The 13951-nt window shown below is 36.6% G+C and overlaps 1 protein-coding gene across 1 annotated transcript in view; it reads right to left on the bottom strand.

Moving 5' to 3' along the window:
• Positions 1-4930: 4930 nt before the first annotated feature.
• The window catches only part of veph1 (ventricular zone expressed PH domain-containing 1), a 234384-nt gene continuing 225363 nt past the window's right edge, over positions 4931-13951 (bottom strand). Inside the window, exon 13 of the mRNA XM_028794493.2 lies at positions 4931-6155. Coding sequence (XP_028650326.2) covers positions 5919-6155 — 237 coding nt within the window. The 3' untranslated portion in view covers positions 4931-5918. The remainder of the gene's footprint in view (positions 6156-13951) is intronic.

Raw genomic sequence — 13951 nt, 5'->3', positions numbered from 1 at the left:
GAGAGCTCAGAAAATCAATGCATTAAAGAATGAATGAGGTGGCACAGGGTTAACGCTGCACCTTCACAGCTACAGGAGACCAGGTTCAAATCTTGGCCTGATCATTGACTGTGTACAGTTTGCACATTCTCCCAGTCCGTATGGGGTTTCCTCTTGCATCCCAAAAACATGTACGCTAGGTTGATTACTGGCACTAAAATAGCCCAATGTGCACGAGTGTGCTCTGCAAAAGATGGGTTTCAGCTCAGTGCTGCTAGGATAAGATCCAACACTTGTTGGAATAATTAAGATCAGAAAATATACTCACAACATATATCTTTACAACAAACAGCACATTTAAGTGTTCATGTACAAACACCATTGCTAGAAAGATCAATTACAATAAATACAATTTTGCTTTCTATAGTGTAAATAATGAACAAACAAACTTAGCAACTCAGCAATGTCAAATTAAAATGTTTTTCATCCCAAAGATTCCTTTAGAGTTCAACAAACGAACTCCAGATGGTAAAATATGAGCAGAATACACATCATTAAAAGAATAGCACAATGCTGCATTTCCAGGCTTTCTCATGGATATTTTTATAACCTGGGCAGTTATGAAGAATGCATTTTCTCATGATAATTAATTTAAGGGTATACAAAATAAGACTAACAAAGAGATCATTCAATTAATCAAGCTAATTTGGCTACTCAGGTTATCACAAAATCTGTACCAGTTATTTTTTTAACTAGATTAACTGACTAGGGCATTTTTTAATGATTCATTAAAAAACACTTGTCCTTGGCCATCTTTATAATAATGATGAAAAAATGGAGTTTTTTAACTAATTAAATAAGACACAAAATATGTAATCTTGGTGTTTTATTTAGGTAGCTTGTATGGGGAACCAGCGTTACATTTAATTGTATGTATATAACCAAGAGTTTAACAAAAAAGGTCTGAGAAAAACTGACAGGCAGGCAATGACATCATTCTGTCTGGGAATGGGGGACAGGCTAAAAGAAGACAAGTATTTGAAGGGCTAAGGAGAAAGATAAACGTTTTAGAAGACATGTTGGGCCAAGTTGGAGACCACTTTAGAAAAGGGGTCCATTAGATCTGTTCTTCCTTTGATCCATCAGCTAAAGCAAAGATGTGTTATTATCTATATTTCAGCTCAGATAAACTTACCAGTGTGTACATGCCTGTAAAAAGATGTGAAATGGGGACTTGGGGAGTCTTTATTGTTTGACTTGTATTTTATAATTAGGTTATAACACCTTCATCCTAACTCACCTTTTTTAAGTCAGTGGGTAACTGATGTTCTATACTATTTGAAATTGGAAAAAATCTAATTTTCACTTAGAGGATCTGTGCAAAACTTTTGAAAAGGATCTAATCAATAACATTTTAGAATAAGCATTTAAATTGGCAGAAAGGAATTTACTCTGTCTGTTGGCCTAGCTCTCTTTCTCATGGGTGGGGGTTGATTTGAATTTGGCTTTGTCAAGTTTGACTGGCTTGTATGGAATGTTACTTGCTTTTAATAAATTCAATAAAATATTTTTAAAAAGACCAAGAATTAATTCTCAGTTTTCCAATTTTTACCAATTAAAAATAGCTATCAAGCTATACAGCTATTGAGAGATGCAAATGAAGGGCAGATGAAATGGAAAGATGGTAATATAGCATGGATATGAAAGAGAGAAGGTGTAGCTACCTGAAGCTACACTAAACCATCATGCAATGAAAGTGCACTACCACCACTTTTAAAGAATGCCTTGGTTGGATTAAGAAGAATGGACTCTTTAATTTGCACTGATATCTCTCTCCTGGTTATACTGGAGCTAAGCTTGCTTTCATGGACATTGATTTAAATCATTCAGGTTGTTTTCTTCTACTTTTGATTTCTAGTATTTAATGCCCGGTTTCACTGCAAATAAGCGTAAGTAATGATTAAAAACAAGTTTGAATATTTCCTCCCTAAAACTTACTCTCTTTATTGTTATTATTTGCCCCATGTGCTTATTTGTTTAGCTCTTTCAAATGTAGCAATATGAGCTTTTTGGAGCATGTCTTTTGTATGTTTGTTCAGGTGTAAGCTGTGCTCATCCTGTTAGAATTGTGCAGCACTTTCTGGGGTAATGATGAGGTAGCCACTTTTGGCCCCTGCTAAGGTTTTGAAGCTGAGGTTGCCAGCCTAAGCCATATTGCCCTATTGATTTGTGCAGCCCTTTCAAATGTAGCATATCTGGTAAGTCCCAGATGAAGTACGGCTCTTAAAGCTGCTCTTGGCCTTTGCTGAGATATTCTGAAGTGTAGCCCTTTTAATGGATGTGCCATGGGGCAATGATAGGACATTGGGTCTTGCTAAGGTATTGTGAAATTGCTTTTCATTTGCTCTGTAACCTAGCAGGGGCAGTGACAGGTCCGTGGTAACTATTGTGTTTGAAACATGAAGATAAATGAATGTAACAAAGGTAAGTATGGCAGGTTGTACATGTAAATCAAGGTTAATAATTTAAGCATTTCCGGTATTAACTTGTCCGATAGCATAAAAAGAACTTTAAAGGTTAAAGTACCTTTTGTGAAAACGTTCATGTGGCAAAACAATCCCTTACTATATTTCTTTTGCCAAAACAAGCACAAGAGCAACTAACATCCATTTAGTGCATCCTTTTAACCCAGGTCAGAGTCTCGGGGGGACAGCTGCTCATGCTGGTTAATGCTGGATGCAAGGCAGGAATAGTTCAATACATGACATACAGGCGCAGAAACCATAATACACACATTTAAGAACTTAAAATAGTATAATAAAATAGTTTCACATGTCAGTTCCTGAGTTTAATTATTTTCCCAGAAAGCTGATGGGCAAGAATTGTCCATTGTCCTTATTCATATGACACCACTGATTATTAGTGTGTGCAGAATAAGCTGTTAGCATTACATAATGAAACATACATAAAATAAAACATATTATTAGAAAAATGAAGACCTAAAATTAAAAAGGGGATAGGTAAATAGAAACTGAAACATGGTGGCAGTCCATACAAATTAACAGTAGTAAAACATATAGCATGCTACGGGGCTTCGCCCTCTTTTCGCTTCACTTGCCAACCCCCCCTGCCTGTGCTACGCGGCAGCAACTTCGAGTCACTGCCGTACGCGTTTGTGGATTTCATTTTCACCAAACAACAAAACTTTTATTTCTCGTGGATAGGCTTCTTAATTGGGAAGAAACACTACATTTCCCGGATGGCAACACAAATTAGACGATCTACAAGTCTCCGACTTAAAGTTTAAAGCTAAACAATATCTACATACTTCTGACATATCACTTATGTCCATATACTCGATCTCTTTTCGCTTTTACCTTTTCGTCAATATCATATTGAATTTTGATTCCGTGTTTGGAATTACATTGTGACAAAGCAACATATAACTGCCCTTGAGTGAATATCATTTCTTTCTCTCCACAAGAACTGTGTCTGACAATAGCATTCACACAAATGAGAAATGATTGAACCGTGTGCGTGGTTGTAAAGGTTTTAGATGTGGGCAGGACTTTTCCAAATCTCTTTGCATAAAGTCTCGTCTCACGGGGCTTGGAATATTCTCTCACGGTATTTCACTTTTACCAGACAACAAATCTTTTAATTCTTACAGATACACCTCTTCATTGGGAAGAAACACTACTTTTCCCTGATGGCAACATGAATTAGATGATCTACAAGTCTCCGACTTAAAGTGTAAATCAGAACAATATATTTGATTTCTTTTCGCTGTTCAGTTATTTCACCAAGTAATAATTTCTGTTTTTTTGCGCTAATGCTATCGTTACTATAATTTTTTTTGAGACTTTCGAATTTTCATGCTTCCATTATCTCTAACCTGCTCTGCATGTGTATCGCACCAATGTTTTTGAATTCTTTACAACGTTCTACTTTGTCATCTACTCTTTGTGTTTTATTTCCAGCCCCAGGTGTGGCTAAATCTCTTGGCACAAAGTCTCAATCTAGTGGGACATGAAAGTGTCTCTCTGAGAAAGTCACGTCTCATCTCTCTGCTCAAGATTTTTCTTTATTATAATAGAGAGATATAAGGTCTAATAAAATTCTGCATTTTTTAAAAATCAAGTAAGTAGGGGGCATAAAAAATAATAAAAATAGATTAAAGAATATTTTGAGTAATAAGAACAAAAGAAAAAGGTATAGTGTATGAAGTGATCATCCATCTTTATGGATTTGACTGTCTGGTACAGACATTGTAGTCTAAGAGACAAAACGTTAGTGTTGGAACCATAGCGTCTAAAATCTAAAAATCACAGTGTCTTTTTTTCACATAAATCATTGGTATTGTCTGCACATCTTCATAACTGACCAATTAGATGTAGGAAGACATGAAAATACTTTAAAAGATTATAACTTCACAATATACATCCAAGCATTCAAGTTTTTAAATTGCTTACTCCAATTATATAATGTCATCATTTAAGATTATTTATCAATGGGGGTTTGTACTCTATAGCCCCAGACTGAATATAGTGAGTACAGCTCACTTTTTATTTAAGTGAAATTTAGTAATCAGTCTCAGGACTGAATTTTTAATTCCACTCTAGCCTGTTTTCTACACAGAATCTCATCTCTGCCTACTCTGACACACAGTACTTAAAACTGCCCTGAAAAGTATTACATTGGGTCCATATAACAGATTGTTCTTTCCAATCAACACAGGTTTCACAGAGTAGATAGACATCATGAATTTAAAAAAATTGCATCCATTTTAAATCTTCAGTGCACAAATCAACAGGACTAGCAAACAGCAAAGGGTACAAAACACCAAGTACTGTATATAATCAGGCTGTTGAAAAGTCATCAATCTGTTTTGTGCTATCGATTTTACTGCATATGGTTACAATAGCAACAATCTGAATGGATGAATGTGTACTTGTTCTTTGGTGTTATCAAATGGAAAAAGTTTCACCAACTATAAATCTGAGCACTATGGTCCCTCTGTCATGGTGGGTTCCCAGACAGTGGGGACCTGCCTTGGAGAATTCCTTCAGCAGGTGCTGCTATAGAAGGCATCCTCACCAAATTAGTTTCAAATGAGCTGAATTAATTTTATTTTTGTTAAGTGCACTGCTACTTTTAAGTCCAGGATTATATATAACAAATACACTGTAGCTAACATAAAATAATTAAACTACATACAAGAAAAATCTAAAATAAGCTTCTCCACTTGATCTGAAGCTCTGATTTTAGGCCTACTTGATACAGTATCAGAATTCCTTAACAATTTAATAATAGTAGTAGTAGTAGAAGATTACATTCAAAATTGTTGTACCTGTGATCTCATCACTTCATTCACTTCTCAGTGCATTACTGCAGGTAAAAGTGGGGATTTAGGTTGACTGGAAAGATACAATCTTCAAACTTCATATGCTGTTTTGATATTTTCATATAATGCCTATATATTTTGATATGTTCACTCCATTCTTCAAGGCAGGATAGAGGGCCCCATTCAGTTACATTGGTCAATCTGTTTCCACTTTCATTAATGAAAGTTATTTCTTTTCCAAAAGTAGTAAGATTTGCAAAGTCATCCCAGAAGTTCATGTCTTCTTAGCTAAACAGACTACATCATAAAGATTATGAGTGAGATGTATATTGTACATTGTGCATAAAAATCAGCCCCCCGGGTTTCCTGCATGAGATGTCTTGTTAAATCAACAGAAAAGTACAAAATGTCTTAATTGAACGAGCATTTCTTGTATTGTGCACATTATTCCAAGGAGTAGCTCATCCAAGTAAAGCAATGTGTATCGACTGCTCATATTTTACAGCCTTTGAACTTTCACAATGACAGTGGTATTAGTCTTTCCATGGTACAGCTACTCTGCTACACTGGTGAGTTCCTGTATGAATCTTCTCTGTCACAGGTATGTTGTGGCTTCTCTGTTCTCTCTTTCTTTTGCCTGGGCGACAGCAACATTGATACACTGCAGCCACTCCTCTGCATTTTTCTCATCCTTTGCTTTGAAGACATAGGTCTTGTTATCTGTAAAGATCTCAAATGCGCGTGGAAGACTGCGGTCCCTGCGTTTTTTTGCCACCACCTTAACACTTTGTACCTTGCTAAGCTCAATAGGGTTGTCATCCACCTCATCCTTCTGAAAAAAAAAAGAAAGTGAAAATCTGGAATGAGTTTCATTACATAAAGTAAAAGGTATTTAAGAAAAGAATTTTATGCTTAAACAGTGTCACAGTTCACTTAGTCTCCTCACAGCAGGAGGTGTTCAAGGAGGATCTATCTTCTTCTCATTACAGTAAGGCAACAAAAGTGTTAACACTAACATGTCCAGAAAGGGGAAACAGAAACTTGGAAATTCATCACAACCCCCAGGTATGAACAAAACTTCTGGTTATACCTCTTGTAGGCAAAATAAAAGATGTCAGGCCAAAGTGGATGGCAGTTCACTTGACCTTCTTAAGGAGACAGAAACTCTGCATGAAAAGACACATGCAATGGAAAAGAAAACAAGCCTTGCTAAACTAAAAATTTTGGCAGTAAATAAGTGAGCAATAATGCCTGGTTTCCAAGAAATACTTAAGAGTCAAGCCTCATAGTTTAGCAAGCACCCCGTTGTAGCCAAAATAGGATGCATGAGGAAAACTACAATAGAAATGTTGTAATCTGTAGACAGCGTGACCAAGTGGCATGAGCAGTGGACTCCAGGTAAATGCTTGCCACCAACAGCAGTGTCACCCTGAGTAAACCATTTGCCTCTAGTTCTTAAATCCTTACACTGGCTCCCTGTTAAGTTTAGGGCAGATTTCAAAATCCCCCTTTTAACATATAAAGCATTAAATGGCCAAGGTCCGGCTTACTTGTCTGAACTTATCATGACTTACAAACCAGAGTGTACAGTACATTAAGATCTCAAGATGCCGGTCTGCTTATGATCCAAGGATTAATAGAATAACAATGGGAGGTTGCGCTTTTAGTTGCAGGGCCCTTAAACTGTGGAATGGTCTGCCTGCTACTATAAGAGATGCCCCTTCGGTCTCAGCTTTTAAATCTCGGCTAAAGACTCACTACTTCAGTTTAGCATATCATGACTAGAGCTGCTGATTAACTGTACAGACTGCATCTCTGTTGTTAGTCATTAGCACTAAAACATAAGTAACATGATAGTTAGAATTGTATAATAACCCTCACCTATTCTGTTTCTCTTCTCGGTACTTAAATGTGGCACTTGGTGCCACGGCCCACCTGCCAAGTTGTTTTGCCTGCCTAAGGTAAAGTCATCCCTGATGGAAGATCGCAGGAATTGTCGGGTAGATGGGTCCTTTCATCGGATTGGCTGGCCCAGTGCTGTTTCAGCTGTGGAATGGCTAGTTGGGAGAGGCAGCTTGATGGTTGAGGTCTCCAGGCCTCTAAACAAATCCAAATCATATTATGTGATATCATCTACTGTTAAACTCTGTACTATTTTTATTTTTATACTGTATTGAGGATTTGTTCTGTTCTGTGTATTGTATTGTATTGACCCCTTCTTTTTGACACCCACTGCACACCCAACCTACCTGGAAAGGGGTCTCTCTTTGAACTGCCTTTCCCAAGGTTTCTTCCATTTTTTTCCCTACAAGGGTTTTTTTGGGAGTTTTTCCTTGTCTTCTTAGAGAGTCAAGGCTAGGGGGCTGTTAAGAGGCAAGACCTGTTAAAGCCCATTTCGGCACTTCTTGTGTGATTTTGGGCTATACAAAAATAAATTGTATTGTATTATTGTATTGTATTTTCGATTTGAATATTTATAATATAGATTGAGGGTGGAAGCACTGAGGAACAATGGTTTGTACTGTAATCATGGACCTGTAATCATGGGACCTGGGTTCAATTCCAAGCATTATCATCGTCTTACCCACATTTCATTGAAGTTGTCTTTAGGTCCTCTGGCTTTCTCCCCATTTAAAAATAAACATATTAGACAGATAGACAGTTTTAAATTAACCTAGCATTTGAGAATGTGTCCTGCAAAAGACTGGCAAGCTATCCAGAACTGGTTAGATTTAATTTTTTGCAGTGATATCATGACCCTTTCCCAACAGGCTAAGTTCCAGTCTTCTGTGGTCCTGTATTTGAAAAAGTGGGGTTAAAGAAATGGTTAAATACGTGCTTGGATATAATTAAACAGCAAAAATAATATAAATAATGTCCTCTTAAACAAATAACAATTGTGTTCCTTAATTGCTATAATAGCAAACCACTGCATGATTAGTTTGCAGTTAGATCACAGCAAATACCTTCATACCACAGGGCCACAAGCAGCTCTTTAAGTCAATTGATTTCAGCTTTTCACAATGTTTTCTTTTTTTACACAAAACCTGAAGTCCTGTTTTGTTATTGATACTGAAAATTCTAAATATAAATCTGATGATATGCCCTGCTTTTATTCCAGGCTGAGTTGGTTTTAAAGAGGACCTCTCAGGATTTCCTTATGCTGTCTCCACTTTCCTTCTACATTCCTAGGACACATTGTCAAATTGAGTGGCGATGTAAAATTAATACACTTTTAAGAATACTGCTACCCTTTCACGGTGGCTTCCTGCCTTGTGGCCACAGACATCAGGATTACTTCTAGCACCCAGTGGGTGAACACGCTGAAGTAACAAGCTTCACTGTTCCTCAGGAAGAAGAAGAAGAAGAACATAAGCTAGGATAGTCTGAGCACATGCTTTATTGGCTTTACAAGTGCAGTTTAAATACCAATGTCTAAATCATGATTTTAATAGCTCCATTGAACAAGCCATACTGATTATGTGCCCAGCTCATTATAGCTCAAGTACAATAATGTGACATAATGAAGTGTTCAAGTTTGACCATTTGTAGCAAGTGAACAATTTCCTTGTAACTTGCCTCACAGCTTTAATTATGTGAATTTGACAAAGAAATAAAATTCACAAGAGCGTAAAAGTGATTTAGTTATAATCACAAGGCATGCGGCAAACAATAAAATCTGTGGTCTTTCAAATTTCTTATTAAAAGTTAATGGGATGAGGAGGTGGGCGGTTTGGATGAATAGCTGAAAGGTCTCATGGACTCTTAAGAATTATAATACTCAGTAGCCTAAGGTAGGAAGGAGAAATACTGTATATAGTCATACTATGGGAGTCTCTCCCATGCAAGGATTGCAGGAAATTGGCAGGGGGAGCATTCAAGTGAAACAGTGCTATTTAAAACATTGCTTTCAGGTAAATGTCCAGTGATATCTTTAGAAAACATGCGCATAAAATGAAAGCCACAATGAGATAAGATAAAAAGAACATTTTGTAAATAATTACCAGAGATGCATATGCATTTTTTATAATCTTAGCCTGGCTTTTCAGCTTGCTTCCTTTTCAAGCAGAAACTGTGACTTACTGCAATACTTTAAATGTAAAATGATTACCGTCATTCAGGAAAGGATAAATGGTCTACAAATCAAAGTTATAAATAACTAGCAGACATTTCCGGCGTCGTCATAGACTAGATTGTTAACATGGGTATCAAATAAAGTGCTTGGCAGAAATTATGGCCTACTGACTAATAGGTTAGACATTACAGTGCTGATTTGGAAGCCTGGGCCCTATCATTAACTTGCTGTGTGACCTGTGCAAGTCACATCCTCTCTGGCTGTGAGTCAACAGATGGATAAACAATTATTACTGGCACAGAAACAGCGTGACCCTCAGTAGCCGATATTAATGTAAGAAATTGACTTCTTTGTGGCTAAAACTAGCACAAGTCCTGTTCTTACCACTTGTTAGCGGCATTCTGTTTCCAATTGCCATCAATGTGGGAGTCTTCTGTTATAATAATGGAATGGAGGCAAAGTCTTTTTAAGTCATGTCTATAATAAAGCCTGCAGGAGTGATTTTATGCAGTTTCTACTATTCATACTGTCATTTTTAAAAATGATGTTCTCTGTTCTTTGTGTAGTTATCAACATTAACCTTTTAAAATGATGTTTAATAAAACAACCAAAAATGTTTAACAAGAAAAAATTTTATGTTGTATAACAGAAACCTGTAAATTGACCATGCTTATGTCACACACATGCGCATGGGAAGCAGCTAGAAGGACCAAAAGAAGGTAATTCCACGCCAGGCCAGGGGGTGGTGGGGTGCAATAACCCTTTCTCTTTTATCCCTGCAGACCAAACACGGGAAATTCTGCCTGGAACCTCTGACATCACTTCTGGTTCCTGGCCCAATGACGTCACTCCCCCTGCCTTGGCTTAAAACACAGCCTGTTGTGGACTCAAACTGTACAATACTGTACCTTCAATTTTCACTTGTTGCAGCCTTTTTTCAAGTATACGGGTGGCTGCCCCAAACCTTTTTGACATGTCAAGGCTTATTATTTCGCACCTAGCAATTGCATAGAAACCAATCAAAAACAAAAAAAACACACACACACACACACAACTCACAATTCTGTCTTCCACAAGAAAAATGAAACAGTGTTGTGGAGAAACATTTCTTATTTTCAACAATGTTTAAAATGTATCAAGCACAAAAACAGACGTGAGCATAAGATTTCTTAATCTCTAAACCCACTACATAATTTTTTGAGATCAAGTAGAATTTACAAAAAATCAAAATCAAAAGCTTTATCATGACAGTAATGCTTTTCCTTGTTTTGTATTGTTATAAAACCTTATGCTATTGGCACCTCTTCAAATCCCTGCCTGGACACAGTCTCCTAATGGAGTTTGTACAAGCTCTGTAAATTCTCCATATCCACTAATTTCCTTACATATCCTGAAGAAATACAGGTGAGGTTAATTAACATGGAATGAATACAAAAGTTTGTAAGTATAACTGTGCCCTGAGATGGATTGACATACCACCCTTTGCTTGGTCCCAATGCTGCCAGGATGTGATCTTGCATTGGAATGAATGGAAATCACTGTTTGTACAATTGTACTGTATGTTTAAAGAACTTAGGAATAGTATGCATTATTATAAAGTACTCTTTAAAAAAATTATTATTTCATAGTGTGGGGTGGGCATTACCATTTTTATATAAATACACTTTATAGTAAATCTGTCTTTTTATTTTTCAAGATTTTATCTATCTTATTTTTTTCAGTAAAAGCCAAATCACAAAAGCATTTGCTAAGGCATATGGGCACTTACTCTGTATGCCAGTGTGGGAAGATAGGGACCACTAAGGGTGGTAAACCCAGTCATTGTAAAATGTGCTTGGCTTGGCAAGGGAATCTTTTGGGAATATTCCAGAGAAGATGGTGATTAGGGAGAAAGCTTGTAAAAGAAGATGCTAGAGCACAAGCAACCCTGCTTAACTTAAGGATACCCAACCCTCAATCCAAGAAACCAACAGGAAGTCCCTGTGTAATTCTACAGAGTATAAAGGGTCAGCAGTCTTATCCACAAAGGAGATGTTGAAGCCTGCTTTGTAGATCAAGAGTATAGGCACATGTTTCCGAGGTACAATGTGTACTCAGGGTGGAATGTTCCCTCCAAGGACTGTGATGGAATGAGCAAAAATGTTTCTTTGTGAGCAAAAATGTTCAGTGACATTACTCCGTGAGCACTACTAAATATTAGGGAATATACTGTAGTTATCTATTCACATTACTCATATGCAACATTTGAAAATGTATTTTTAAGTGGCATGTTTATTTAAACTATTCAAGCATATACAATTAATTTATTCATTCATTCATGATGCCGAACAGAAATACTGTGTGTTGCTCATGATGGGAAGTTACAGTACCGCATGGGCAACATGACCATGTACCTTTTAGTTGTGTTCACACATAATGTGATATTCACCCACTGCAGTAGCCATGTCTCTTGAAATAAAAAAAACTTGACTCCCAGTAGACATGTTTTGTTGAAAGGGCGACTCTCCTGTTGCGTGGCCCAGATGGGAGAAGCAGGAGAGCTGCCAGGTAAAAGACACCGGGCTTTTGGTTTTAACATGTTACTTCCTGTGACATTTTACCTCGTGGTTTTTAGAAGAGTTTGTTTATTGATTTTAACCTCCACATGTTTTTGGATTATTTATTTATTTATTGAATGAACTGCACAGCACTTTACTTTGAACACTGTTTTTGATTGTCTTTTAATAAAAGCACTTTTGCACTTCTACCATCCCCTTGCTCATTGTTATTGCCTCACTGTCTAGCTCATCGGTGACATTACCGATGGTGTTGGGTTCAAGAGTTGGGAGCATGGAGCAGAACCCGCATCGTCACAATGACACTGTAAAATGCTATTACACAGCATTCTATTATCACTGTATAATTCATTACAAAAATATTTCATAAGCAAAAATGTGATAACTGAATTTGACGAAGTAACTAAACAAAATTAAAATGCCCCAAGTTTAAGTTCAGTTAACTAAGTCCCTGAAGACACCTTAATGTTACACCATGTGTATATTTTCTGACTTCTGTAAATATTGCATTACATGCAACAAAATATTAAAAAGATCAACCAAGGTTGATTTAGAATTTCAACATGCAGAGTTGCCTGCCTTATCATCCTTTATTTGGAAAAATGACTACCAAGCAAAAATTTATTTTTTTGAATAGTATTTTCGATCCATCCTTTCATTCATTATTAAATCCAGTGATACCTAAAATAATATTACCAGGCGCAAGACAGAAATGAAATACAGACGTAAAAAATTTAGTTCTGAAGAAAGACAAAAATAATACAAAAAAAGTGAGAAAAAAAGAAAGGAATATACTACAGGATAGATAGATAGATAGATAGATAGATAGATAGATAGATAGATAGATAGATAGATAGATAGATAGATAGATAGATAGATAGATAGATAGATAGATAGATAGATGTGTCCCCAGGGGAAAATTTGGCTTTTTACAAAAGCTCTTTAAATAAATAAATGTACACACACACTTTGGTGTAAACACACATTAGAATTATTATAAAGCAAGAAAATTAGAAAGAAAAGCTCTGACTTGGCTGTCTCAGCCCAGGTGAGGCATTATGCAGATGTATTTCTGTTGGTACAAAGAAGCCCCAGTAGTGTTTCTTGACACAACTTCTACTGAATTATTTGTAAAGTCTTGAGTGTTAGAGTGTCAGAAAGAGGATGTGTACCATTGTTCATAATGGCACTCAGTTTTATTTTAATGTTCTCCTTCGCTATGACATCCAGGGGGTCCACAGTACATCCTATAGCTGAGTTTGCCCTTTAAAGGTCATCTGTATTACATTTTTTGTAACTATAAAGAGGGAGACTAGAAAAAACTAAGTTGAGTTTATTCCCATATGTTATTTATTCACTGTCTACTCCTGATGACACAACTCAACAGGCATCCTATACTGCAAAGTATGAAGTTGGATCCTGCACGTCTAACCCATCGTCCACTGGCTGCTTTTTTTTTGTTTTTTAAGAAAGGTATGTAAAAGAAGATTAATTGACTAATGAGCACTTTCATTTGAAGGCTGCAGTTGAGTTTTCACCTGCTTCTTTCATGCAACTATGCACAAGGCATATGCACTTCCTGCTTTGAAGATGCACCATGAGCAAAAAAGAAAAATAAATAAACAATAAAAACTGTAAAAGGCATATATAGTACAAACATAGGTACCCTGCAGAATATTTAACCTATGTTTGAATATATTCAAATATACAGCATACTTTTTTTTTCAAATATTGATTTTTTTGAATAATTTGACAGCATTATTTCTGAGTGAATACATTCAACTTTCTTCTGATTCTCATAAGAAGGGCTATTGTGTAGTTGAAAACTTTTGGTAGGTGGTATGGCTTGGGTTGGGTTGGGTGGATTTCTTTGCTCACTCTATTGTGTTGGTGAGAAATGTTGTATGCACCAGCACATACACACACCTCAGAAGGAACATTGCCTGGATGTAGTTCCCACAGCAGCTATAGATACCACTCTTGGAGTTTGCAGACATG

The sequence above is a fragment of the Erpetoichthys calabaricus genome, chromosome 2, assembly GCF_900747795.2.
Source record: "Erpetoichthys calabaricus chromosome 2, fErpCal1.3, whole genome shotgun sequence".
In the NCBI taxonomy this organism is placed as follows: Eukaryota; Metazoa; Chordata; class Cladistia; order Polypteriformes; family Polypteridae; genus Erpetoichthys; species Erpetoichthys calabaricus.
Note: the sequence above shows the minus strand (reverse complement) of the source record. Positions and strands in the feature narration are given on the sequence as shown.